Source organism: Rhinoderma darwinii, chromosome 2 (genome assembly GCF_050947455.1).
Source record: "Rhinoderma darwinii isolate aRhiDar2 chromosome 2, aRhiDar2.hap1, whole genome shotgun sequence".
Classification (NCBI taxonomy): Eukaryota; Metazoa; Chordata; class Amphibia; order Anura; family Rhinodermatidae; genus Rhinoderma; species Rhinoderma darwinii.
In genome coordinates, this window is record NC_134688.1 from 164,005,782 (window position 1) to 164,030,964 (window position 25,183).

Here is a 25,183-nt window from a genome sequence, read left to right on the forward strand (position 1 = left end):
TAAGGGTCAGCAAAAAAAAAATAAAAAAAAAATAGCGGCAATGGTGGCTCACTCACTTCTTTTTGCAGGACAGAGATTTAACTTCTTTGTGATGCAGAACATTCTCTTTATCTTTAAGTTACTTCCTCTCTCTAGCGGCCTTCTCAACCTCTAGCATGGGGAGGCCCCTAGCAACTTCCAACCGCTGTACATTTTCGCTGCTTGCGGGGAGGCCCCTGGCAACTCCAACTGCCTCAATGGACCCACTAAGGCTTCGGGGTATCTCCTCCTCCAGTGCATGCCAGCATCAACAGCACTCCTGCTGCTCACGGGGCCCAAGTCAATAACAATGGAAAACATAATTACAGATATATATATATATATATATATATATACACACACATACATTATTGCATCAGCTATTGCTGCATTCCTTTACGCGGCTCCCCTCTTTCCACATCTTACACTCTAATAGACCCTTGCGTTTGCAAATGGTATACATTTTGGTACCAGATTTTTTTTTACTGTCTGCTAGATCTTAAAGTGTAGCTAAAGATTCCAGAAACTTCTGACATGTCATAGAGTTTGGATTAGTGGGGGCCTGAGCACTGAGACCCCCACCAATCTCTAGAACGAAGCAGCTGAAGTGCTCGTGTGAGTGCTCAGCTGCTTCGTGTCTGATCGGCTATTTCCGGAAATAAATGAGCGCTCACATGAGCACTTCAGCTGCTTCGTTCTAGAGATTGGTGGGGGTCTCAGTGCCCGGACCCCCACCAATCCAAACTCTATGACATGTCAGAAGTTTCTGGAATCTTTAGCTACACTTTAAGATCTAGCAGACAGTAAAAAAAAATCTGGTACCAAAATGTATACCATTTGCAAACGCAAGGGTCTATTAGAGTGTAAGATGTGGAAAGAGGGGAGCCGCGTAAAGGAATGCAGCAATAGCTGATGCAATAATGTATGTGTGTGTGTATATATATATATATATATATATATATATATATATATATGCCCGGACCCCCACCAATCCAAACTTCTAACATGTCACTATGACATGTCAGAAGTTTGTCGAACGTTCAGCTACACTTTAAGGCCTTAGGGGCAGTTAACACTGAGTTTTTTTGGCGCTGATTTTAATGCGGAAACCACGTCGGAATCAGCAACAAAAAACGGCCGAATCCACCTCCCACTGATTTCAATGGGAGGCGGAGGCGTTATCTTCCACGGTGGCTTCGAGCCGCTCGTGGGAAAAAAAAAGTGGCATGTTCTTTCTTGCCGCGGTTCCATCTCTGACCTCCCATTCAAATCAATGGAAGGCAAAAAAAAAATTCACTGCGTTTTTTTGCCTGCGGCGCTCAATGGGCGCAGGCGAAAGACGCCGCGAAAACCGCAGCAAGAAAGTGTAGGCAGGTCAAAATCTGGCTCGAAATTCCTCCGTGTGAACAGGGCCTTAATGTGAAAAGGGAAGAATTGAACTCCACAGTTTAAAAGGATGTTTTAGGGGATAAGATCATGACTTTTCTCCACAGAAGCAAGAAAATGTACTACACCATGTGAATCATGAATAGGTTGTAACCTGTAAGTTATTTCACATCCATGTTTAATTCACTGGTAGCTTTTATGTGGGATGTGGTTCTTATATTTTTCCAAGTAAATGTGTAACAAGTATCACAATAGCACAGCGGGACCTGGCACACGTTATATGGCAATGTGGAAGCCCGCTATCCAAATTTAATTACATGCATTATTTAATGAAATTGAATCTACTATTTTAGGCTAGGGATTGACGTAGACTATTTTATCGCTCATTACAAAAAAATCAACATCCATAGGAATGCATTAAATAGCTTGAAAATGTCTTCAAAATCTCTGGAGCGGTTTTGAAGAAATTTTCAAGCTACTGGATGTATTCCTATGCGCAATTATTTATCATGGTGATATAAGGTTGTAAGATAAGTAGCCCAAGCCTAATGCATTCCTATAGACCGTAACATCCTAGCGATATTACAGCAATATCACAGCGATTTTTTATGTTGTAATCAATATAAATTCTAGGTCTAGCCCCAGCATCAGGCCTTATTTACACGAGCGTGGCGCATCTCGGACGTGAAAAACCGCAGTTTTTTCACGTCATAGAAAATAATGGACGCGGCCATGTGCGCGGCCCGCGATTTGCAGGCGGCTCGCGGGTGAGACTCCGCGGCCGGCCGACCTGAAAATCACGGCCGTGCACATGGCTATGGTCGTGTGCATGATGCCTTACTGTTTTACTGGAAACAAGCTTTTTAGTGAATATTTACAGAGAGCCTGCAGGGAAAGCATAACTATAGGATGCTGGAAGGAATATTACATGGTTTCATATATACACAATTATTTACACATTTTTTATTACAATACAAATGTAAGAGAAAGCACAAATTATCACAAGCTTCTGTATAGTTTACAGTTTTTTGCTTTTAAACTTTACTTTGAAGAAATTTGTACTGTACATACACGTTGTACATTTTACAAAGTTCCCATATATATTAAGGGAATTTTGAATCTGCACGGCAAAATTTAACAGACACTAAAAAATGTTCAGACACTTTTTTCATTAGGTTTGATAACCTTAATGCGGTCATAGCACATTGCTAAACAATACTAAAAAATGTATGCAGCAAGAAAGTTTCTAATGTGAACCTGGTCTGAATCTCCCACTTCTCTAGTGTCTGAAATTTGCAGCTTTGGCTCAATTTGTGTTATAAACTCCAGTGTGTAATAATTGTCAATAAAGTTGACACTTTAACTAGACTAATGAGTTTATAATTACACATCACTTAAATGTGCGTTGAACCAGTTGATTTTCATGATATTTTAATTTGTATTGATGTGCTAACTTTTTGGTTCGCACTGAACTTATAATTGTTCATACCCATTATAGCCCAGCCCCTGGTGATTCTTGAAATAATTTATTTCATCTTTTTATGCCTTGTATTCTATTAATTAAAAAGCAGCTTGAGGCTTTCTCGATTTTTATGTCAAGTTAAGTCACCTACTTTGTTTCATCATGACATGTAGTTCTTGGCTTACAGGATGCTTAATAAATTTGTCAAGAAGCCTTCAGCACCAGATTTCCTTAATGTGGATATGCTCTTGTAATTAATGCTTAGCTCATTTTTCTATATTAGTAATTTCAGGGTGAGGCCTTATGCACACAGTCATGTGCATTTCAGCCCCGTAATAAGGTGAGCAATACAGAACCATAAAGAGGCCAGCATAGATGTGTGGGGTGTCGTATCCCGAACTGAGCTTCCTCCTAGCGCGTCTTAAGGAGAACTCTGTAAGATATATGACAACTGATGGAACGTGCTGTAATCAGTGGCATAACTACCGCCGTAGCAGCCGTAGCGGCTGCTACGGGGCCCGCGGCATGAGGGGGCCCATGTCGCCCGCCGGCACGGGCCCCCACCATGGCCGGAGGCTCCGCTAGCAGCTGCTATGGCTGCTACAGCGCGACGCCACTGAACACTACGGCAGAGCAGGGAGGTATCTCCCCGCTCTGCCATTAAACAAAATACATGTATCCCCTATCCACAGGATAGGGGATACATGTGTGATCGCTGGCAGCGCTAGAAGTTCTCCATCACAAACCTCGGACTTCCGGGGTCTGTGTCAGCAGCTCCGGTCGCGCTTGTGCGCATGCGTGACCAGCGCTCCTTTCATTTTTATTGAGCTGCGCAGACGCCGGAAGTCAGAGGTTAGTCATGGAGAACTTCAGGGGACTTTCGGTCCCCCGTTCTCCCTATCGCTACCAGCGATCACACATGTAACCCCTATCCTGTGGATAGGGGATACATGTCTTTTGTAGGACACACTGTAGGTCAGATTTTTTTGGGGGGTGGGGGCTGCATGGCGTTACCTACAGGGGGGCTGTATGGCGTTACCTACAGGGGGGGCTGTATGGCGTTAGCACCATACAGCCTCCTCTGTAGATAACGCCATACAGCCCCCTCTGTAGATAACGCCATACAGACCCCCCTGTAAATAACGGCATACAGACCCCTCTGTAGATAACACCATACAGACCCCCCTGTAGATAACGCCATACAGACCCCCCCTGTAGATAACGCCGTACAGACCCCCCTGTAGATAACGCCATACAGATCCCCCTGTAGATAACTCCATACAGCCTCCTCTGTAGATATCTACAAAGGGGGCTGTATGGCGTTATCTACAGGGGGGACTCTGTATGGCGTTATCTACAGGGGGTCTGTATGGCGTTCTCTACAAGGGGGGCAGTATGGCGTTCTCTACAGTGGGGGCTGTATGGTGTTATCTACAGGGGGGCTGTATGGCGTTATCTACAGGGGGATGTATGGCGCTATCTACAGGGGGACTGTATGGCGCTATCTACAGAGGGGTCTGTATGGCGTTATCTACATGGGGGCTGTATGGCGTTATCTACGGGGGGGCTGTATGGCGTTATCTACAGGGGGCTGTATGGTGTTATCTACAGGGGGGCTGTATGGCGCTATCTACAGGGGGGCTGTATGGCGTCATCTACAGGGGGGGCTGTATAGCATTATCTACAGGGGGGCTGTATGGCGTTATTTACAGGGGGGCTGTAAAAAAGGCATTATCTACAAGGGGCGGGGTTGTGTGACACCCAGGGGAGGGGGGGCCCCAGTCAAAAGTTTGCTATGGGGCCCAGTCTTTCCTAGTTACGCACCTGGCTGCAATTTTTATTTTTATGTGGATTCTGCATAAACAAATCGCTATGGCCCCACTGAAATGTATTACTACTATATTCAGGATCTATGTGATACAGATTCCAAATACAGTAATGTACAAGAGGCCTTATAGTGAATGTCTACCTTTCATCACCATTTTTGGCTTAGGAGCTAAGGCTATGTTCACACAGAGTATTTTGCCGAGTTTTTTGACGCGGAGACCGCGTCGCAAAACTCGGCAAAAACGGCCCGAAAACGCCTCCCATTGATTTCAATGGGAGGCGTCGGCGTCTTTTTCCCGCGAGCAGTAAAACTGCCTCGCGGGAAAAAGAAGCGACATGCCCTTTCTTCGGCCGTTTACGCCTCTGACCTCCCATTGACTTCAATGGGAGGCAGAGAAAGCGTATTTCACGGTGTTTTATGCCCGCGGCGCTCAATGGCCGCGGGCGAAAAATGGCGCGAAGATCGGCGTGCAGGGAGAGGAAAATCTGGCTCAAAGTTCCAAACGGAATTTTGAGGCAGATATTCCTCCTGCAAAATACTCCGTGTGAACATAGCCTAACAAGGTTATACATTTAACTCAATATTAACACAGCATGCAGTAAACTCCCTCTAGTGGCATCCTCAAGTAGCCAGCATGTCATGTTTTAAATTTGTCAATACAGGGGATTTGGAGCTCTGTATCAGAAAACAGAGCTCCGACCACTATAAAGATATATCATTAAATTACATGGTATTAAAACTAGGATATTTTCTTTAACCCCTTAGTGACCACCAATACGCCTTTTCACGTGAGTCACTAATGGGCTTTAGGCTAGGCTGACGCCTTTTCACGTCAGCCTAGTCTAAGTCCTGCACGGGTCTCCCGTGCAGTCAGGAGCCGGGGCTCTGCTGTCTGATGACAGCTGAGCTCCTGCTCCAACACCCGTTAAATGCCGCCGTCAATAGCGACCGCTGCATTTAACTTTGTTTACAAAGGGAGTGCGCTCCCTCTGACACCCATCGGCGGGGTCTCCGATGGGTGACAGAGGGTGTCATGGCAGCCGGCATGGCAGATGGGGTGTCATGGCAGCCGGGGGCTTGATAAAAGCCCCCAGGTCTGCCCTGGACATATGCCTGTTAGGACGCGCCGGAGGCACGTCCTAACAGATTGACACTGACAGGCAATAATGCTCTGGTATACGAAGTATACCAGAGCATTATAGCAGCGATCGGAATATCGCACAGTAAAGTCCCCTAGTGGGACTAATAAAATCAGTCATCAAAGTGAAATAAAGATTATTAATAAAAAGTACAGTAAAAAAATAAATAAAATCTTTTTTTCATAAAAAGTGGTTTTATTTAGTAAAAGTGTAAAAAAATAAAAAAAAAGTACACATATGTGGTATCGACCGTAATGACTCCATTAATAAAGTTAATATGTCTATAACCTAGAGAAAAAGATGCCAAAAGACTGAAGATGTAGAAAAATGAAGAAACACTTTATTAGAGAATGACACATAATATACAATGATTAAAAAGAATCCATAAACCAACAGGTAAAAAAGACATACAAGCCATGCGATTTTATATAATAAATAAAGTCTAAATAGACAGAAGGTACTAAAAGCCAAATGGCTTAACCTGGCACTGAATATATCGACAAGCTGTATACTAATTATAATGAGTACAGAAAAATAGAGGTATATACCATGTATAATGGTCAAGGAAAGAGTACTCAAATACGTAATAACAGCGCCGCAAAAACATGGGTGATGCTAGAGTATAAAAAGTAGTCACAATGAATAATGACAATAGACATACCCATTCCACTTCTTATAGGGAGCGCTGACCAATCAGGGAGTATCCTAATCAGGGATCCCTGATACTCCCTGATTGGTCAGCGCTCCCTATAAGAAGTGGAATATACATTATTCAATGCTACCCCCAGACGAAGGCAGTTGCGCCGAAACGCGCGTTGGGGCAGACATCTCGCTGTGCATGTTAAACCTGGGCTCTTAAATGGGTATGTCTATTGTCATTATTCATTGTGACTACTTTTTATACTCTAGCATCACCCATGTTTTTGCGGCGCTGTTATTACGTATTTGAGTACTCTTTCCTTGACCATTATACATGGTATATACCTCTATTTTTCTGTACTCATTATAATTAGTATACAGCTTGTCGATATATTCAGTGCCAGGTTAAGCCATTTGGCTTTTAGTACCTTCTGTCTATTTAGACTTTATTTATTATATAAAATCGCATGGCTTGTATGTCTTTTTTACCTGTTGGTTTATGGATTCTTTTTAATCATTGTATATTATGTGTCATTCTCTAATAAAGTGTTTCTTCATTTTTCTACATCTTCAGTCTTTTGGCATCTTTTTCTCTAGGTTATATATTTATGCTTTGGATGCCTTATGGGTATACGCCCTAGGATCTGGCTCTTATTTGAATACTTGCTTGCTGACGGCCGCATTTTACTTTTTCTGAGCCATTTCAGATCCATGCTGTGTTTTTTGGTTATAAAGTTAATATGTCATTTAAACCGCAAGGTGAACACCGTAAAAAAAAAACGCAAAAAACCATGGCAAAATTGCAATTTTTTTCCATTGCCCCCCAAAAAAGTCATAATAAAAATGAATAAATAAGTCCCATGCACCCCAAAACAGTACCATTCAAAACTACGTCTTGTCCCGCAGAAAACAAGCCCAAAAAATCACTACATTGATAGAAAAATAAAAAAATTACGGCTCTTGGAAAGCGACGATGCAAAAACAAATAATTTTAGTTCAAAAGTGTTTTTATTGTGCAAAAGTCGTAAAACATAAAAAAACCTCTACATATGTGGTATCGCCGTAATCATACCGACCCATAGAATAAAGGTAACATGTTATTTACGTCGCATAGTGAACAGCGTCAATTTAAAAACGCATAGAACAATGGCGGAATTTCAGGTTTTTGTTATAATCCCCCCCAAAAAGGTTAATAAAAGTTAATATAAAAATTATATGTACCCAAAAATGGTGCTAGTAAAAAGCACAACTAATCCCGCAAAAAACAAGTCCTCATACAGCTATGTAGAAAAATAAAAACGTTATAGCTCTTTGAATGCGACTATAGAAAAAAACGAATAAAATAGCTTGGTCATTAAGGCCTAAAATGGGCTGGTCACTAAGGGGTTAAAGGCTAATGGGCATCTTTGACATGTAAAAAAATGTTTTGATATAGGTTAGTGTTTACCTGGAGGTAAAAAAGTTGCTCTAAGTTTGAGGCTGCAATCCCCATTTCGTCATTCATTTTTAAATCCCCTGATACTCAGTTTACAGCCTTCTCCTAGTTTCAGACTTTTCTCATGTGGACGTATCCCTCCTAGCTTCATTTCTGTACTGCTTTCTACTTCTAATACAGCCCCTGTGCTAATACAGACAATGATGCTCTGGGTGTGCGCGTGCGTGTGTGTGATCTCCCAAATCGCCTTTCAAATTCTGCTACGGGTTCTTTCCTCTCTCTCTACACTGATGCTGCCTGTGTGATCTCCCTCCTCACTTTTCAGATTCCACAATGGGTTCTTTCCTCTCTCTCTACACTGATGCTGCCTGTGTGATCTCCCTCCTCACTTTTCACTTTTCAGATTCCACAATGGGTTCTTTCCTCTCTCTCTACACTGATGCTGCCTGTGTGATCTCCCTCCTCACTTTTCAGATTCCACAATGGGTTCTTTCCTCTCTCTCTACACTGATGCTGCCTGTGTGATCTCCCTCCTCACTTTTCAGATTCCACAATGGGTTCTTTCCTCTCTCTCTACACTGATGCTGCCTGTGTGATCTCCCTCCTCACTTTTCACTTTTCAGATTCCACAATGGGTTCTTTCCTCTCTCTCTACACTGATGCTGCCTGTGTGATCTCCCTCCTCACTTTTCAGATTCCACAATGGGTTCTTTCCTCTCTCTCTACACTGATGCTGCCTGTGTGATCTCCCCCCTCACTTTTCAGATTCCACAATGGGTTCTTTCCTCTCTCTCTACACTGATGCTGCCTGTGTGATCTCCCTCCTCACTTTTCACTTTTCAGATTCCACAATGGGTTCTTTCCTCTCTCTCTACACTGATGCTGCCTGTGTGATCTCCCTCCTCACTTTTCAGATTCCACAATGGGTTCTTTCCTCTCTCTCTACACTGATGCTGCCTGTGTGATCTCCCTCCTCACTTTTCACTTTTCAGATTCCACAATGGGTTCTTTCCTCTCTCTCTACACTGATGCTGCCTGTGTGATCTCCCTCCTCACTTTTCAGATTCCACAATGGGTTCTTTCCTCTCTCTCTACACTGATGCTGCCTGTGTGATCTCCCCCCTCACTTTTCAGATTCCACAATGGGTTCTTTCCTCTCTCTCTACACTGATGCTGCCTGTGTGATCTCCCTCCTCACTTTTCACTTTTCAGATTCCACAATGGGTTCTTTCCTCTCTCTCTACACTGATGCTGCCTGTGTGATCTCCCTCCTCACTTTTCACTTTTCAGATTCCACAATGGGTTCTTTCCTCTCTCTCTACACTGATGCTGCCTGTGTGATCTCCCTCCTCACTTTTCACTTTTCAGATTCCACAATGGGTTCTTTCCTCTCTCTCTACACTGATGCTGCCTGTGTGATCTCCCTCCTCACTTTTCAGATTCCACAATGGGTTCTTTCCTCTCTCTCTACACTGATGCTGCCTGTGTGATCTCCCCCCTCACTTTTCACTTTTCAGATTCCACAATGGGTTCTTTCCTCTCTCTCTACACTGATGCTGCCTGTGTGATCTCCCTCCTCACTTTTCACTTTTCAGATTCCACAATGGGTTCTTTCCTCTCTCTCTACACTGATGCTGCCTGTGTGATCTCCCTCCTCACTTTTCACTTTTCAGATTCCACAATGGGTTCTTTCCTCTCTCTCTACACTGACTCTGCCTGTGTGATTTTTCCCCCTCCCCCTTAAAACGTTGGGAGCTCCCCTCCCTCTCAAATACAGTTTACTCTGCTGTGTACAATCTCCACCACTGCCCTTCATGCTGAGAGAAGGGGGAGGTAGAGAAATCCCATGTGGTCAGTCCGGAACAAACAGCAGCAATGAGCAGTGTGCTATTGGGACTATCGTAGAAACCGCCAGCTATATAGGAGCTGCACAGACACTACAGTAGCAAAATGGTAGAACGTTTTTAATAAAGCCTATTTAGATTGTTACTTTATTTTTAATTTAGGAAGCAAATGAACAACAAATAGCTGTCCATGATAATAATTACTGACAGCATTTAATTAGGTCAGCATAAAAAATATGTAACTTTAGGCTGCAGGTACAGTGTTACTTTCTTCCCCCATGGATATGAAGAATGTTTATTCCATAAAGGGGTATTCCCATCTCAGACATTTATGACTTATCCACAGGATATGCCATAAATGTCTGGTAGATGTGGATCCCACCTCTGGGACCACCACTTATATCGAGAACGGGGGTCACTTGGCTTCGGTAACTGAATTACGAGGTGACAGCGTTTCCGGAAAAGTCGAGCACGTTTTGCTACATTGTTTTGGGAACTAAAAAGCCTAACAAGATCCCATACAGTAAATAGCACAATACTTAAATCAAATCATATATAAAACAACACGACCACGGTGTAATTACATTCATTGTATATCAAAATTTCATAAAGTAATACATATATGATATATTAAGAACAAATATAGCAGATGCATAGTAGATAAAAACAACCCCTTCACAAAGACAGAATAAAAGACATTTTGTGGGTAACCTGGATATATAAACTGTGTCAAGGACTCGCAAAATAGCATAAATCAATCAAAGAGATAAGTACTGCAGGGCAGAAGTGAATGTGCCATCTAGAATTAGTAATAAATAATATATATAAATAAAGAAGTAAAATGCAATAGGATACAATAGTGTTAACCCCCTATATGAAAATATAGTCAACATCCCCAGAGTACATTGATGCATACAAGATATAACACAGAGGAGTCCAAGCCAAAGAGGACCGATTCCAGGGTATACCCGACACGCGTTTCACCCAAGCTTCATCAGGGGAACTGTTTTGGGAACTCCAAATGAAGTGAATCGAAGTTACAGAAACTGTAGCAGATAAAGCTACGCTATTTCAAGAACTCAGGTGCTATGGAAACAGCGTAGCTCCCATTCACTTCTATTGAAGTTCCCGAAACAGCATAGCAAAACGTGCTTGACTGTTTTTCCGTAAAACCCAATCACTTCGTAAATCAGTGGCCGGAGCCCAGCGACAGCGGCAGAATGTTGGATGAAGGTCAGGGTGCTTCATACTAGGGAATAGTGCGGGTCCCAGTGGTGTGACCCATATGTATCAGATATTATGGCACATAACGAGATGGGGATACCCTTTAAAATGATTTCCTGAAGTGCCAGTGGATACATACTCTGTGATTATAGGGTAACCATAGAAACTTTTGATGTATGTCGCTGTTCTGGAATATGTTAATTTTATTTAATTCCTCTTACTCAAGGTGTGATATTACCAAGTACCATATGGACCTACAGTGTTTCTGTTTATGATCCAAATATCAAAAAAGAGACAGTTTGCAATCTGTGTACAAAGCAAGTGACTCTGCTCATTTGTGTATTAACATTAAATGACTATATAATTAGTATTCCTGCCTTATAGAGTGTGCAGTTGATTTGGAGTTTGGTAGCATGCACATTGTTGCACATTATATTGCTCTTTTTAGCCTATCCACAAGCAATTATCATGTCCATGCATGTATAATTAATAAAGATTAACAGCTTATGCGTTAGCCATGCTGCAATATGAAATAAGAGACATCTATTTACTATACAATGTGATATTGTAGTAACTTTATGTTGGTTTATATTTTAAACATCATTTTCATCTGTACTACCAAAAAATGTAGTCACGGTGTTTGAAATTTGAAGACATTGTGTATGCAGCTAAGGATAAAAAGCAAATTGGACCAATCCTCTCCCATGGCTATAGTGAACAAATTAAATATTCTAAAAACTAATGATGCCACCGGACCTTATACACAGTACTTCAAACGCAGATTCATTTTTGGCTTTCGTATAATTTTAAGATCATAACTGTCCCCCTTATGAGCTTGAGCAATCCAATAATAGATCAGAGCTGCAACTGGAAATTATATTTGCTCATAACAGGCTGTCAACGGACGGTGGCTGGTTTATGACATACCGTGTCTGCTGCTCCACTGACCCCCTCCTAGGCTCACATATGTTTTTTTAGGGAAAACCAGAAATAGATCCATGAGCGGAGAAGCATAAAGCTCTCCCTCATACTTCTCATTTGGATCTATTACTGATTCTCCCTAAAAAAAAGTACGTATAGAAACTGTGCCACGAGCCTATTGTTTCAACTTTTTTGCATAAATCAGTAGTACATGTGAATATATGAAACTTTGTAATTTATCTTATTAGGGGAAATTGGCATAGTAATAGAGAATCTGAAGACAGAAAAGAAAAGAGGGAGTGGAAAAAGAGGGGATGATGCTGCAGTCTCTCTGTCTCCGCCTGTGTGTGAGACACATGCTGTGAGAGGGGGGGCGGAGCAGCAGGTGTAAGGCTGCTGATTGGCTTAGAGCACACCCTGTAGAGTCCTACCACTCAGCACAGTTATAGAGATAAAATGAACATGTACAGAAATTATACAACGGAGTGGAAAATAACCCAAATATGCAGGTTACACACATTTCTGTCTAAACTACCTCTAATATACATGTACAGCTGCCTATAGAGGAATTGGGGGAAAAAAATTCACACACTGTCTGTCATTCGTTTCAGAAATATGTTGTTTACATTGAACCATTATTTTAATATGATACTATATGTACTTTCTTAGTAAAGAAATAAGGATAGCTAAACAACAAGTGCACCCAGCATCTAACTCGTTCCTATGCTATTAATGCAGGATAAATCAGGTCCTGATGATGATATTAGAGCTGTTTGAGAACACTTGCAATTAGCAATGCAGCAATTCTCGAGTTGTAAAAATCACCATGACAAGTGTTATCCCACAGCTGTTTCTCTCGTTCTCAGTCTGTGTATCCAACTCCCACGTAGTGCATTATATAAGCGAGATCAGAAAGTAAGCATGTGGGAGTAGTGCATAAATTAGCAAGTGTACTTGTGCTAATCCAAAACGCTCAGTTCTTGCTATTATAAACATTTGAGGAAATGGCAGCAAAATTGTAAGTTAAGAAACGCACAAAACCCACTAGTTTTGGGTGATATATCCTGAATTTATTGCTATAACAGTTTTATTACAACAAGTAGTTACTAAGACCGAGCATATTTTGTTTAAATTATACACTATGGTAGTCAAATGCTGTAAGTAGTAGTATTGCTGGTCTCAGTGATCTTCAACCTGTGACTCTCTGTTGCGAAACTATGTATGTTGGGAGTTGTAGATTTTCAGCAGCCGGAAAGCTACAGTTTGCATTCTCCTCAGCATCGGACTGGGGTTCCTCGGGCCCAACAGAGGAGATGATTCTGAGGGCCCACCCTCCATCTATTGCATGTAAAGCTTTTTATTCCTTGCTTTCTGGCATATCTTCTTCTAATCTACGGTAATGACTATGTGTATCTATGTATATAAAAGGTTTGGTCTCTATATCTGTTTTGGGATGTAAAAATATTCTTGGGCTCCGAATAGTCTTGTAGACGTTTATAAACAATAACAGGTCAAAGAAAACTGTGTTAGGTAGCTAGGGACAACATCAGTGTCATATTTCTATATCAGGTTAAAGATTAAAGCATTCGATTAGGTGTTATAGACAACTCTAGTATTTTACCTGGGTACTTTACATGTTTATGAATGACCCCCTCCCCCACTACGTTTCATAGTACATTGGGTTCTGATAAGTGCATATGTACTGTGAGACATATGGTTTTGTTATCATTTTCCAAAGACAGATATCTGTGTATACCAATACTTCTCAAACTGTGAAGTGCCCTCAGCTGTTGATGAGGTATGGCGGGGAGACTGTTTTGACAGGAGTGATCTTATGGTGATCGCTCCTGCTGCACAGGTCTTTTGGGTGTTGCAGCAATCTCGGAATTAGCAGCATAATTGACTATTTTTGGGATTATTCTAATGCTATACTCGGCTCATGCAAAAACGAAAATATACATTTTTTATGGACTTTGACCCCTGCTTAGCCCTAGGTCACCATGGCCTGGCTGGTGATGCCCCTGTATAAGGAGCTTGACAAAACCCTGGTGCATACCAATTAATTTTTTTCACAATTGCCTGGTTGTCACTGATGCCATTGCATAATGTCCAAACTCTGGGCCCTGGCAAGTCAGGACAGTTTTAGGGACTGTGCATCAGGGACAGGAAGGACGATCTCTGTTGGTGTCCAAGGTAGGGGTTTTAGAATGTGCCCCACCACCCCCAGTCTCTGAAGTTCAGCTTTATAGTTGGCAGATGGACAATCAATCATTTCATTGTCTCAGTGCACTTTCCCCACCAATGTTCTTATGTATACAGGAAAAAACTAATTGGTAAAAAAAAAGTTGAAAGCTAAACATTATCTTCCTTTCCCCATTAATTGCACACCACCCGCCCTCAATGGTGCGCATGACATTGTGTATTATGTGTGCATACATACTACACTTATACACGGTGCATACATACTATATACTTATACATACTATATACTTATACACGGTGAGAGGCTTTTACGGCTGAAATGACAGACTGTTTTCAGGAGAAAACAGCTGCCTCGTTTCAGACGTAAATGCTCCTCCTCGCATTTTGCGAGTCTTCTCTGACAGCCGTAAATTTTGAGCTGTGCTTCATTGAGTTCAATGAAGAACGGCTCAAATTACGTCTGAAAGAAGTGTCTTGCACTTCTTTGCCGAGGCTGTATTTTTACGCGTCGTCGTTTGACAGCTGTCAAACGACGACGCGTAAATGACAGGTTGTCTGCACAGTATGTCGGCAAACCCATTCAGATGAATGGGCAGATGTTTGCCGACGTATTGTAGCCCTATTTTCAGACGTATCTATCTGACATTTATTACATATCCTGTGGAAATGTCATAAATGTCTCTGATGGGAAAAACCTTTTAAAGGAGCAGTTTACCTTAGCTGTCATTCCCACATGTCTGAATATAAATTACGAGGCAATCTCAGGCTGCTGATGATGTAGAACTAATACACATTTGTATACGATGTATCCTAGGGTGACTAAATAGATTGCACAAGATAAAGAATCTGTTAAGGATCTGCCAGGCACAGCTTCTGTATCCACGCCCATAGGTAATCTGTCTGCACCTGCTTCTATGTCTGTGAGACTGACTCCATCTTCCACCACTCAGGATGGCAGGCTTAGGAGTGGGAGAGCCTATCACAGCCTGGCCAGACGGAGCTAGCTCCCACCCTCTGTCTATTTATACCTGCCTTTCCTGTTCCTCCTTTGCTTGTGATTCTTCTCTGTTGGTTTCCTGGCCCTTCTGCAGCTTCTTGAACTACTTGTCCCTGCTTCGTATTGACCCTGGCTTACTGACTACTCTTCTGCTCTGCGTTTGGTACCTCGTTCACTCCTGGTTTGACTCGGCTTGTTTACTACTCTTGTTGCTCTCTGTGTTGCCGTGGGCAACTGCCCTGTTTCCCTTTGTTCTGTGTTTCCTTGTCTGTTGTCTGTCGTGCACTTATTGAGTGTAGGGACCGTCGCCCAGTTGTACCCCGTCGCCTAGGGCGGGTCGTTGCAAGTAGGCAGGGACTGAGTGGCGGGTAGATTAGGGCTCACTTGTCTGTTTCCCTATCCCTGTCATTACAGAATCCCTTGTATTTACCTGTACTCACACTCTTCTTTGAAATTAAAGTGTTATCAAAGGGGTTTTCCCACACTGTCCTTAGGACAAGCCATGAATATCTAAATGGGCCACAGCGCCTTTACAGCACCGTACGTTTGGTTGTGGCTGTGCCTGGTAATGCAGCTCAGTCTTATTCACTTGAATGTGAAAGTCCCAGAAAACATCTTTAATGAAAATGCTAAATGGGTATATTAAGAAAGGTCTAAGATAGTGAGAGAACTGTGTCTCTACGAATATTAAATTCCACACGGTTTTATTCCTTTTGCCTTTAAAGTGTTAACAAGTTAAAATCACCACATCATTGGGGGATGGTGCATCTCATCAGTTAATATATACAAACAAATGAAACTAATTATGGAAAAAAAACGTTAATATACTTGAAAATAGAAATGGGATTCCAGAAAATTGTATTTTGATTACTATGTTGTTTTAATTGTTAATATTAATTATAAATTAGTTACACTGCGTAAGTAATAAAATATTCTCTTGATGTTTTCAATTGTTTAAAAAAAAAAAGGTTTCAAATTAAATTTACTCAACACAGACTGTACTTTACTTATACAGGTCATACAAAAATTAACAGTGAAGCTCATTTCCAAAATGCCAAGTATATATTCGTAGAGTGGTAATGGCCAACCTGCGGATTTCCAGCTGTTGCAAAACTACAACTCCCAGCATGCCCTGATAGCCGCAGGCTGTAACCATGTATTCAGTCTGTCTTAGGGAATATGCCATGTGGCTTTTATGCTTTGTTATTATATATTAAGACAGCAGATGGCTCTCTTGAGTTTTCTTTGAAATATAACAGGCTCTTCTAGAACTGCAAAACATTTTTGTTACACATGCACAACTGCAAATTCCCCGTTTTTTTTTTGTTTTTTTTAACTTTTTATTAGAAATATTTTTTATTTATCCAAAAATGTAGGATCTTATGGCTTTACAGTGTATAAGGTTCAAATCAAAATTTGGTAATCTCTTTTCATGTCAACCTATTTTCATGAAACGGATATTAAATAGTGTAAACCAGCAAGTATGGAGTATTTCACATTTACTGTGATAGAACATAGTGCAGTGCATCCCAATTCTGATTTATGCCAAAGCTATTTACATATCCTCTTATATAAGAGCTGTCCCTGGTGCTGAACCTAATTCAGATGCAGCAATCTTTGTACTTACGAATACACAGTAGACGGTTGATGCAGATCAAAGAAGTTGGTATAATTATTCATATTTGCCATATTGTTTTTCATTACTTATGACATTTGTCATGTCATTTGGGGATATGCGAGCTGCTTATACATTTTAGGTCGCTTGTATAACTAGATTGCCACTTCCTTCATTCAATGCTCCCTTATATACGGTAAAATAAACTCACTTGTTAGACACTCACAGTATTTACTACTTTTATTACTAATGTTATTTTGATTCTCTTATGTTGCTGACTATTTATTGCTGTCTGATATGTCATTACTGGTAATAGATCTTTTTTGGGCACTGCTGGTGAATCTAAGATACCTACAAGTAAACTAGTGCTAGACATCTGTGAACTGTATTAACACACAAAACCTTGCACGCATTCATTATCCATTTGTGAAAGGACAAAAAATTATTTAGTATCATTTTACATGTTGAAATGCATATGATCAGTATTAGGACAAGGCTGGAAATAGCAACTTATTTTAATGAAGATTTGGCCTGATGCTTAATATGTGTCACCGGCTGCTTTCTACCTGTTTTTTTTTTTTTTTTAAAGACAAGCAGTTGTACAGTCATAATAAATAGAAAATGTATTTACACCAGCAGTGTAAGTTTCATAAGCTTGATTAATACACAATATGGTCATATAACGGCTACATAAACATCTTCATGGACAACAGTTTAGTTTATTTTAGTTTAGACATGCCAATCAATTCTTGCGAGTAGTCTGGGGATTGGAAAGATAAAAATTATTATTTTTGAAATTCCACGTTGACAATGAATTTGGATAAAGTTAAAGTTTTGTGTTTGTCTCTGGAGTTGTAAGTTGTTTTGGATTTGGAAGTCTCTGTGCTGCATGGGAGAGATCCGAGGCCACAAGACATTCACGCTGTAGGTGTTTCTTTCATTTTTTTTCTTCGCAGCACTACCTCTACTCTTTTCAGCTTGATGTCTTTATCACACTATTGTTTATAATTTGCATGCATCTAAGTAGAAAGCTTTTCATCTCTAGCCATCTACTCTTCTCTTTTCTGCAGCCGCTCTGCGTTATTCACACATTTATCACAGTGGAACATGCAAATAGGGCTAGGATGGGAGGGAAGTCAGGCAACTGATATTGCGCACAGATTGATGAGAAGCTTTTAGGCTGAAACTATTGGTGTGGGTAATTTTTCTCATTTATGGCACGGCATATAAACTCCTCTCTCCTCCTGCAAGTGACAGTGTAAGACAAAGGTGTCTAGGGACGACCCTCCAGTGGATTTCATCTTCTAAACTTGCTGCTTTGGCTCCTGCTGCTCTCCGAGACTTTACATCTTGCCATCGTCTATTCACGGCGGCTATCTCGTCTGTTATTATATATTGGTTTATTGCTTGTGGGATTGTCGCATTGTGAATTCCTAATGCTGTGACACTGCTGTCTCCCTGCTTAGTTCCTGGTGTTTTGTTTTGCATACATTTTCCATTTATTTCCACTGTGACTATAGAGTCAGTATGTTCAATGCACCAGGAGGGAGGTTTATGCAACTTTACAATGGCGTGGTACAGGGTTTTTGCTATTCCGGACACTTGTTTGTGAAATGAAAGGATAGCAGCAACAGAGGAGGCAGTTTGGCTTCTGGAGGAATTATCTCTCGTCTTTCTGTGCGAGCAGTAAAAGCAATCCAGCCAGAAGATTGCTGTTAAGAATGCTTAATTTCTGGGGAGAAAGGCATTACAATCAAGAACACCAACTGAGAAAGAAGCTTGGATCTGTTATAAACTAGCAATTTCTCAAGAAAATTGCACAAAGCTGTTCTATTTTTTTTTTTTAAGAAAGAGGTGGAGAGAAGAGGAGGGGGATGATTTGATTAGAGAACGTGCAGAAAAGAAGATTGCCTCCTGATGCTGCTTCTCATGCGGTGCTCCTTGGTGCCTGAAATCGTAGAGGACCAAGAGGAATGGACTTTTGGAGATGCACAAGAGCATCGTTTCAAGGCTACTAAACTGGATGCTTTAGCTTTTGTTTACCTGCCGCCTGTGACCATGCGAATGGCAGAGAAAAGCCAGCCTCCCGATTCCATTCCTCCTCCTACTCCTTCCTCCTCTCTTTAACCATCTTCTTCATCCAGATTTTTCAGCTCACTTGCTAAAGAGCAGCAGGCATTGTCTGGTGTGTGGGTGGCACAGAGGAGCCAAGCTTAGCCCCCCTCTCTGAGCTTTGCCCTGCCACCAAGCATAGATGCCTGTTTCTTCAGTGGATGAGGTGAGAGAAAGCTGCTAAAGAAGTTCTTTATGGAACAAACCAACACTTTAGCTTTGCATCTTTCTTTTACCTATATGTATGTATAAATATATATATATACTTACATATACTGTCTTTGTACTTTATATGTATACTACTCCTGTTAAAGGAGACATCTGTAGGTTATCATATTCCATTCTCTTCTCTCTTACTTCACCACTGGTTCTCTAAAGCGATCCGACACAGGGAAAAGGGGGATGCTCCCCATTCTTCAAAGGGGCTGAGCCCCTTTGCTTATTTCTCTGAGTCTTCCACAGACTATTTTTTTTCTACTGGGCTCTCTTTCAAGCCTGGTGGGGTGTCCCGCCACAAGTTTCTGCCAGCCCCTCCCTCTCCGAGGTTCCTAGCCCGGTAAGGGTGCACGGGAGGTGGCATGGCAGCTGCTATTGCAAGTGGACTGATCCGCCAAAAGCGTCAGGCAAGGGAGCAGCACTTGGACCGTCCTTCGGCCAGCAAGAGGCGCAGTAGCCCAAGCAAAAACCGAGGCCTTTGTAATGGCAACCTGGTGGATATCTTCTCCAAAGTGCGAATCTTTGGCCTCAGGAAACGAAGGCTCAGACGGCAAGGTCGGTTGCTCTGTGTCTGTGGGCTGTTATTATAATTACCTCTTTGTTTTTCCCCTCCTGTGTCTCTGTGCCCATTGGCAATATGTGTGTATTGTTCCTTCTTTCTGATCCTTAGCGCTTCTTATTTTATGTATAGTTCTGTTCTGCCTTTTTTTTTTTTTTTAGCAAAGTTGCATATAGTCATTGTTGGTCAAGCTGTGGAAAGTGTGATTTTTATGTACGATAAACAAAACACCCCTCTGCTCTTCAATGGAACATTTTCAGTGTGTGACAGGGCCCTCTAGCAACAGGGTTAATGCCAAAGCTATTAATGTGCCATGCCGTGAAAGAAAAGTTCCATAAATGATATTGGCTCAAAGGGAAAAATACTTCAATGATTCAGTGACTCCTCCAGGAAATGAATATTACCATTTTTTAGCACACAGAATGGAAAAATAAAATATTAAATCTCTTTTTATATCGGTTTTTGTTTTTTACTTGATTTCTCCATTACATTAGCTGACAATGTAGATTGGGAAATATGACTTATTATTGATATGCTTAAAATAGTCTAATAATGACCTTGAATTACAAGGTAGTAGTAAAACATATAATATATTATGTGCGGAATCTACTATATGAAAAGAAAATGAACACAATTCTGTTATGCTAACTTGACTCCTTCACACCCCATCCCTATACACATCTAAATACTGATATAGATGCAAACCAGGTTTTCTCCCCTCATCCCCATTTTACATTTATTACCATAAAAGAATATTCCCAATGGGATTTACAGGTGAGAGCACTCGGCAAGGCATTCATTATATGATTACTTAATCCTCAATAATACACTCAACAATATGCAAATTATTTATTCATTCCCTATTACATGCTCCAAGATTTACTGCACAGAAACACATTCCCTATTAGCCATTACTATTCCATACTAAGTATTGTAAACCCTGTCATTTGTTTGCATATTGTATGCCAGTATTAACACACAGGTTGTAAGTAAGCATCACATCCATAGGAGACACATATACTGATAGTATGACAGAGCCCAAGGAGATGAATGTTCCCAAGGAGATGACTGATATTCTATCTACGGTCCAATATAGTCCTGTTTTGTGGGCATCAAATATAGTAATACATTTATATATGTATGAAGCCTATTAAGCAACACAGAACAGTCAGACTTGTCTTATTCCCATAGTATTAGAAACTTTATTTAAGATTTATATTCACTCTATAGTAAAATGCTGGTCAACAATTCTGCATATTTCCATTGACCACTTATATTTAGATATTACTGAGCCTATAGATATTATTATTGCCCAATATTAGAACTTCCCATGGTAAGTGTGTTTTAATTTAACCATTTAACTACCATATTTCTGTAGAGGGAAGGATTTAAATCATCAAGTGATCTTTAAGGATGAAACGGTGTTGCAGCACCAGTCTTAAGAGAACAGCCTCCACTACTTTTCAATGTTGAGTAGTTTATACCAGAGATGCAATACTGCACATCACAATATGTATATATTTTTTTACTACAACAGCAACAATGCTATATTCTATTTGACCTAAGCATACGTTTTCAGCCACCTGTTTAATTTACATCCAAATATTACAGAGGAAATAACAGATTTTGTGGTTATATCAAAGCATCTAAACCTAATCTGCTGAATCGCTTCATTGATTTATATATATACATATATATATATATTCTTAATAATGCTTAAGCATTGGCCATAAAAAATATATTTTCTTTATCATTTCCCTTTCATGGTTAATATGTCTTATGTAGATCCTGTATTTATTGGGATCACAGCAGAACAAAGTGTGAGAAACGATGGTGTGAAGATAAAGCAGGTTAGATTGAGTCTACTCATGTATGCTAAGAACAGTTTAGAGGCAAAGAAATCTGGCTACACACTGCACATCTCAAGGTGATGCTTCAATCTTATCACTCATTTCCACAAAGCGGCTCAGCAAAGTGTTTGCATAAATGAAAATTAGCCATCTATATCTGCATTGCCATGAGCCGGGGAGACGGAATATGAATGCAGCTCCTTGTCCTGTTTACTTTTAAGATTCTCTCCGGCTAATAAGCGTAAACAAAGCATCAGGATCTTTATTGACTCTATGTTCATTTGACAGCGCTGTGTAAATATTCATGTCTGGAATACACAATAAGAAAATAGCTCTGCTGCATCAGCATTCATAGAAAACCTGAAAAAATGGTCTACATTTATTATAAACTTACTGTCTAACTCTATATAATGAACACTATGGAGTACTGTGTATTCTATCTACCTACCTAATCTCCCTCTCTCTCTCTATCTATCTCATATCTATCTATCTCATATGTATGTATGTATCTATCGATCGATCGATCAATCTATCCACCTATCTATCAAGTCCACCATCCAGCAGCACCAGTATAACTTATGAGTGGGTGCACGCCTCAGGAACCCGGTCACGGTTCCCAAATCTTCCAATATATGTCCAAGAATAGGCAGAACTCCAGTTCAAAGTGAAAAAAATGGGTTTTTATTTGCCCTCGTGCAAAAGGCTCCTTCATTAGAGCTGAAACGTTGAACGAGGGCAAATAAAACCCAATTTTTTCACTTTGAATTGGAGTTCTGCCTATTCTTGGACATATATCTGTCCGTCCGTCCCTATCTATCTGTCTACCTGTCTATCTATTCACACTTATATTCGCAAGTGTGAGTTTTCACAAATAAAATCTCTTTGATAAGACAGGTGTTATAGTTGCACACGTTAATCTTATTAGTTGTATACTATAAAAGCCAGTGCACTTATCTCTCTTCACATATTGGTTTTCTCACTATAGAGCTGCTGCGCTGGTAGCTGTTTGCGATATTTATCTAATGGAATGCAATGTGTCACAATCTGTAGAATCTAGTGACCTCTGCACAATAATGTGCTTACTTAACAGCAAGGTAATATGTATGATCAATTGTTAACAGCCATTGAACCGAGAGGCCATTAATAATCAATAATGGCATTTGTACTGTGGGGAAATGTCCCTTTAGCATACATTCAATGCGATATTTCCTGCTCAGCGCAGTAGAAACTATTCAGAGCTCTCGACTCTAATAAGCCTTGTCACAGCTTCATGAGCTTTCAATAGTACTTCATAGAATGGATATAGAAACAGGGGTACAGTTTTGCCATTACTGTTAATACTTACATTGGAAATTCAAAAAAATGGATCCCACAAGGGGTAATAGAAGGCAGTGGGTCATGATACCTCGTCTAGTTATTATTGACTTTGGTGGAAAGACTAGAACATACCGTGACAATACTGTTCTCCAATATACAAAACCGACATTACAAACAAAGGGAATGTGTGAATCTAGTTATTATTAAAAAAAAAAAAACATTGAGTTTTGGTATTGGTAATAGCATGCTGTAAGCTTTGTATTGAAGTTGAGTGTAAAAATAATGGAGATGATCCACTTACATGTAGGACTATATGGATATTTCATCCGAGATGAGCAGTAGTAGTAGTTTTAGTTTTTCTATAGCAAATCAATGGCTGAGATTGAGAAGGTCAACTAGTTAGCAATTTTACCCCTCCAAATGAAGTAGAACTTACTTGGACTAATGGCTTCACAGCTCAGTCTAGTACACTATACAATGGATGACAATACTACATAGTGTTCCTACATATAAACTGTGTGTGGTTTTTGGCAAGTCATGTTGTTTCTAAATTCTTAGTTGTGCTTGACACCATCCTTTCACCATTAAAATCTTACCTGCGCTCAATTCTGTATGAAGAATGGCTGGCACAACATTTTCACAAAAACTTATCTGTTTATTCAAAGGGAAACAACTTTCACATTTCTTGTGCTAAAGAACCTAATATTTGTTAATGAACATATACTGTATATTGTTCTAATTTTGATGGATAATAGTACAAAAAGATATGAGGTAGCAGTTAGCATTTTTTCAACTTGCAGTAGTTTTTCCACCTCTGACAGGTGGTGCGGTTGCTTTTAGTGTTTGTTTGTTTTTTTGTTGTTTTTTTTAGAACATATAGCATACAGCAGCCACAGCTCTCCGTTTACTCTACTAGTAAAAATAAGAACTCATGTCGTGCATTTTTACTCAATTGAAAATAAAACAAGTATATAAAAATGTGTTTATCTGACTAAATAATGTATAATTTAAAAATTCTCAGTTATACTATATAGTAAGGTTGCCTTTAAATTGTAACTATCATATTTCATGCTTCATTCATTTCTGTTCCATGAATTTATTAAATTTTATTATACCATGAAAACTTGCAGTCTTCATTCAAATCTAAACATCGCCACAAATGCAAAATATCTGAGAGATTAAGCAACATTTCCAGTGACCAATGAGCCTATAGCTTTTATTTGTGCAGAACAGGTTAAATTACGGCAAACAGTTTCTGGTTCATTACTGTGATTTAATGCAAACACTTATGCTAAATGCAATGTTAGTGTAGCCCACTCAGTTTCTCACATAATAGTGTTTTTAGCAGTTGTATTGTAAAGACAATAGTTTGAGTTAAAAGGGGTCATGGTTACAACCTCTGTTCATATACCCTATTAGGGCCAGTGGGCATCATAGTGGTAATCCCATGCTGCGGATCCCCCTCTATTAGAGTAGAGGGTCGCCAACAATGAGCGGCTCCGACTCTGGCAGACTAAGTCCGGCCATATAATACATGCTCTCTCATTTATTTATTCTATAGTGGCCAGTTCAATGGAAATGAGTAGCTTACCGCATCTTCCACTGACTATATCAACTGTTTGCCAGAGGATTCAGGAGCCAAATCCATGGTGATCAGTTGATCGCCAGGTGAACTTTCTTTTCAGAAAAGAGCCTCATGAGTGTTAATGTATTTAAAATTGCAGCACCCAATGTATATTTGACCTCTGCAGCTTATTGATTTAGGTAAAATAGTAAAGGGTGATAAGTTCTCTTTAAATAATAATTTTTACCTTTTTTAAAATACTTAACCACATCCCTATTTATATCACTTTATGGTTGTAGCATTTTGTTTCTAGGTTTACCGATGTTCTTGAGTCTGAAAAACATTGACAAATATTTGTTGTTTCGCTGAGGGAATTTGTATGTATTCTGGTTAGAATAAGCTGTTTATTTACAAAGTCATTTTTCCAATAAACAAAGTAAATGATTTTACAAACCCCCATTTCCCAGATGCTGCAAAACTGATCAAAACACAGATTGTCTGATGAATTCCAGGTTTTATGTTGTTTGGAGCTCATTAGTTTGGAAAAAAAGTTAATTTTAAGTTGTTTTTTTTTACATTTAGACTGAACATAATACGACCTGTTATAGACAATTGTAATTGACTTGTATTATGTAACACCAAACTCCCCGGAGATTAAAAAAACGTCATGTATTTGTAAATGATGTGCTGGTATAGACAAGATATGAGGAAGCAGCAGAAGTGGTACATAGTTCTATCTCATTTTCACTTTCTCTGATTTCTACTGATCCCCACAAAAACGCAATATGGTTTTCTACTCTGTTCGTGCAACTCGGCACCATTACACATTTCTTTTGGGATAACTGGGGTCAAGGT

General features: G+C 40.1%; 1 protein-coding gene across 2 annotated transcripts in view; it reads left to right on the forward strand.

The window, feature by feature from the left end:
* FGF14 (fibroblast growth factor 14) overlaps positions 1-25,183 on the forward strand; it is a 606,232-nt gene that overhangs the window by 381,809 nt on the left and 199,240 nt on the right. Inside the window, exon 1 of one of the 2 annotated variants that reach the window (XM_075852441.1) lies at positions 17,906-19,593. The exons of the other annotated variant lie outside the window; for it this stretch is intronic. Within the exon in view, the coding sequence (XP_075708556.1) occupies positions 19,401-19,593 (193 nt within the window). The 5' untranslated portion in view covers positions 17,906-19,400. Of the gene's footprint in view, positions 1-17,905; positions 19,594-25,183 lie in introns of those variants that run through there. 2 annotated transcript variants of the gene reach the window in all.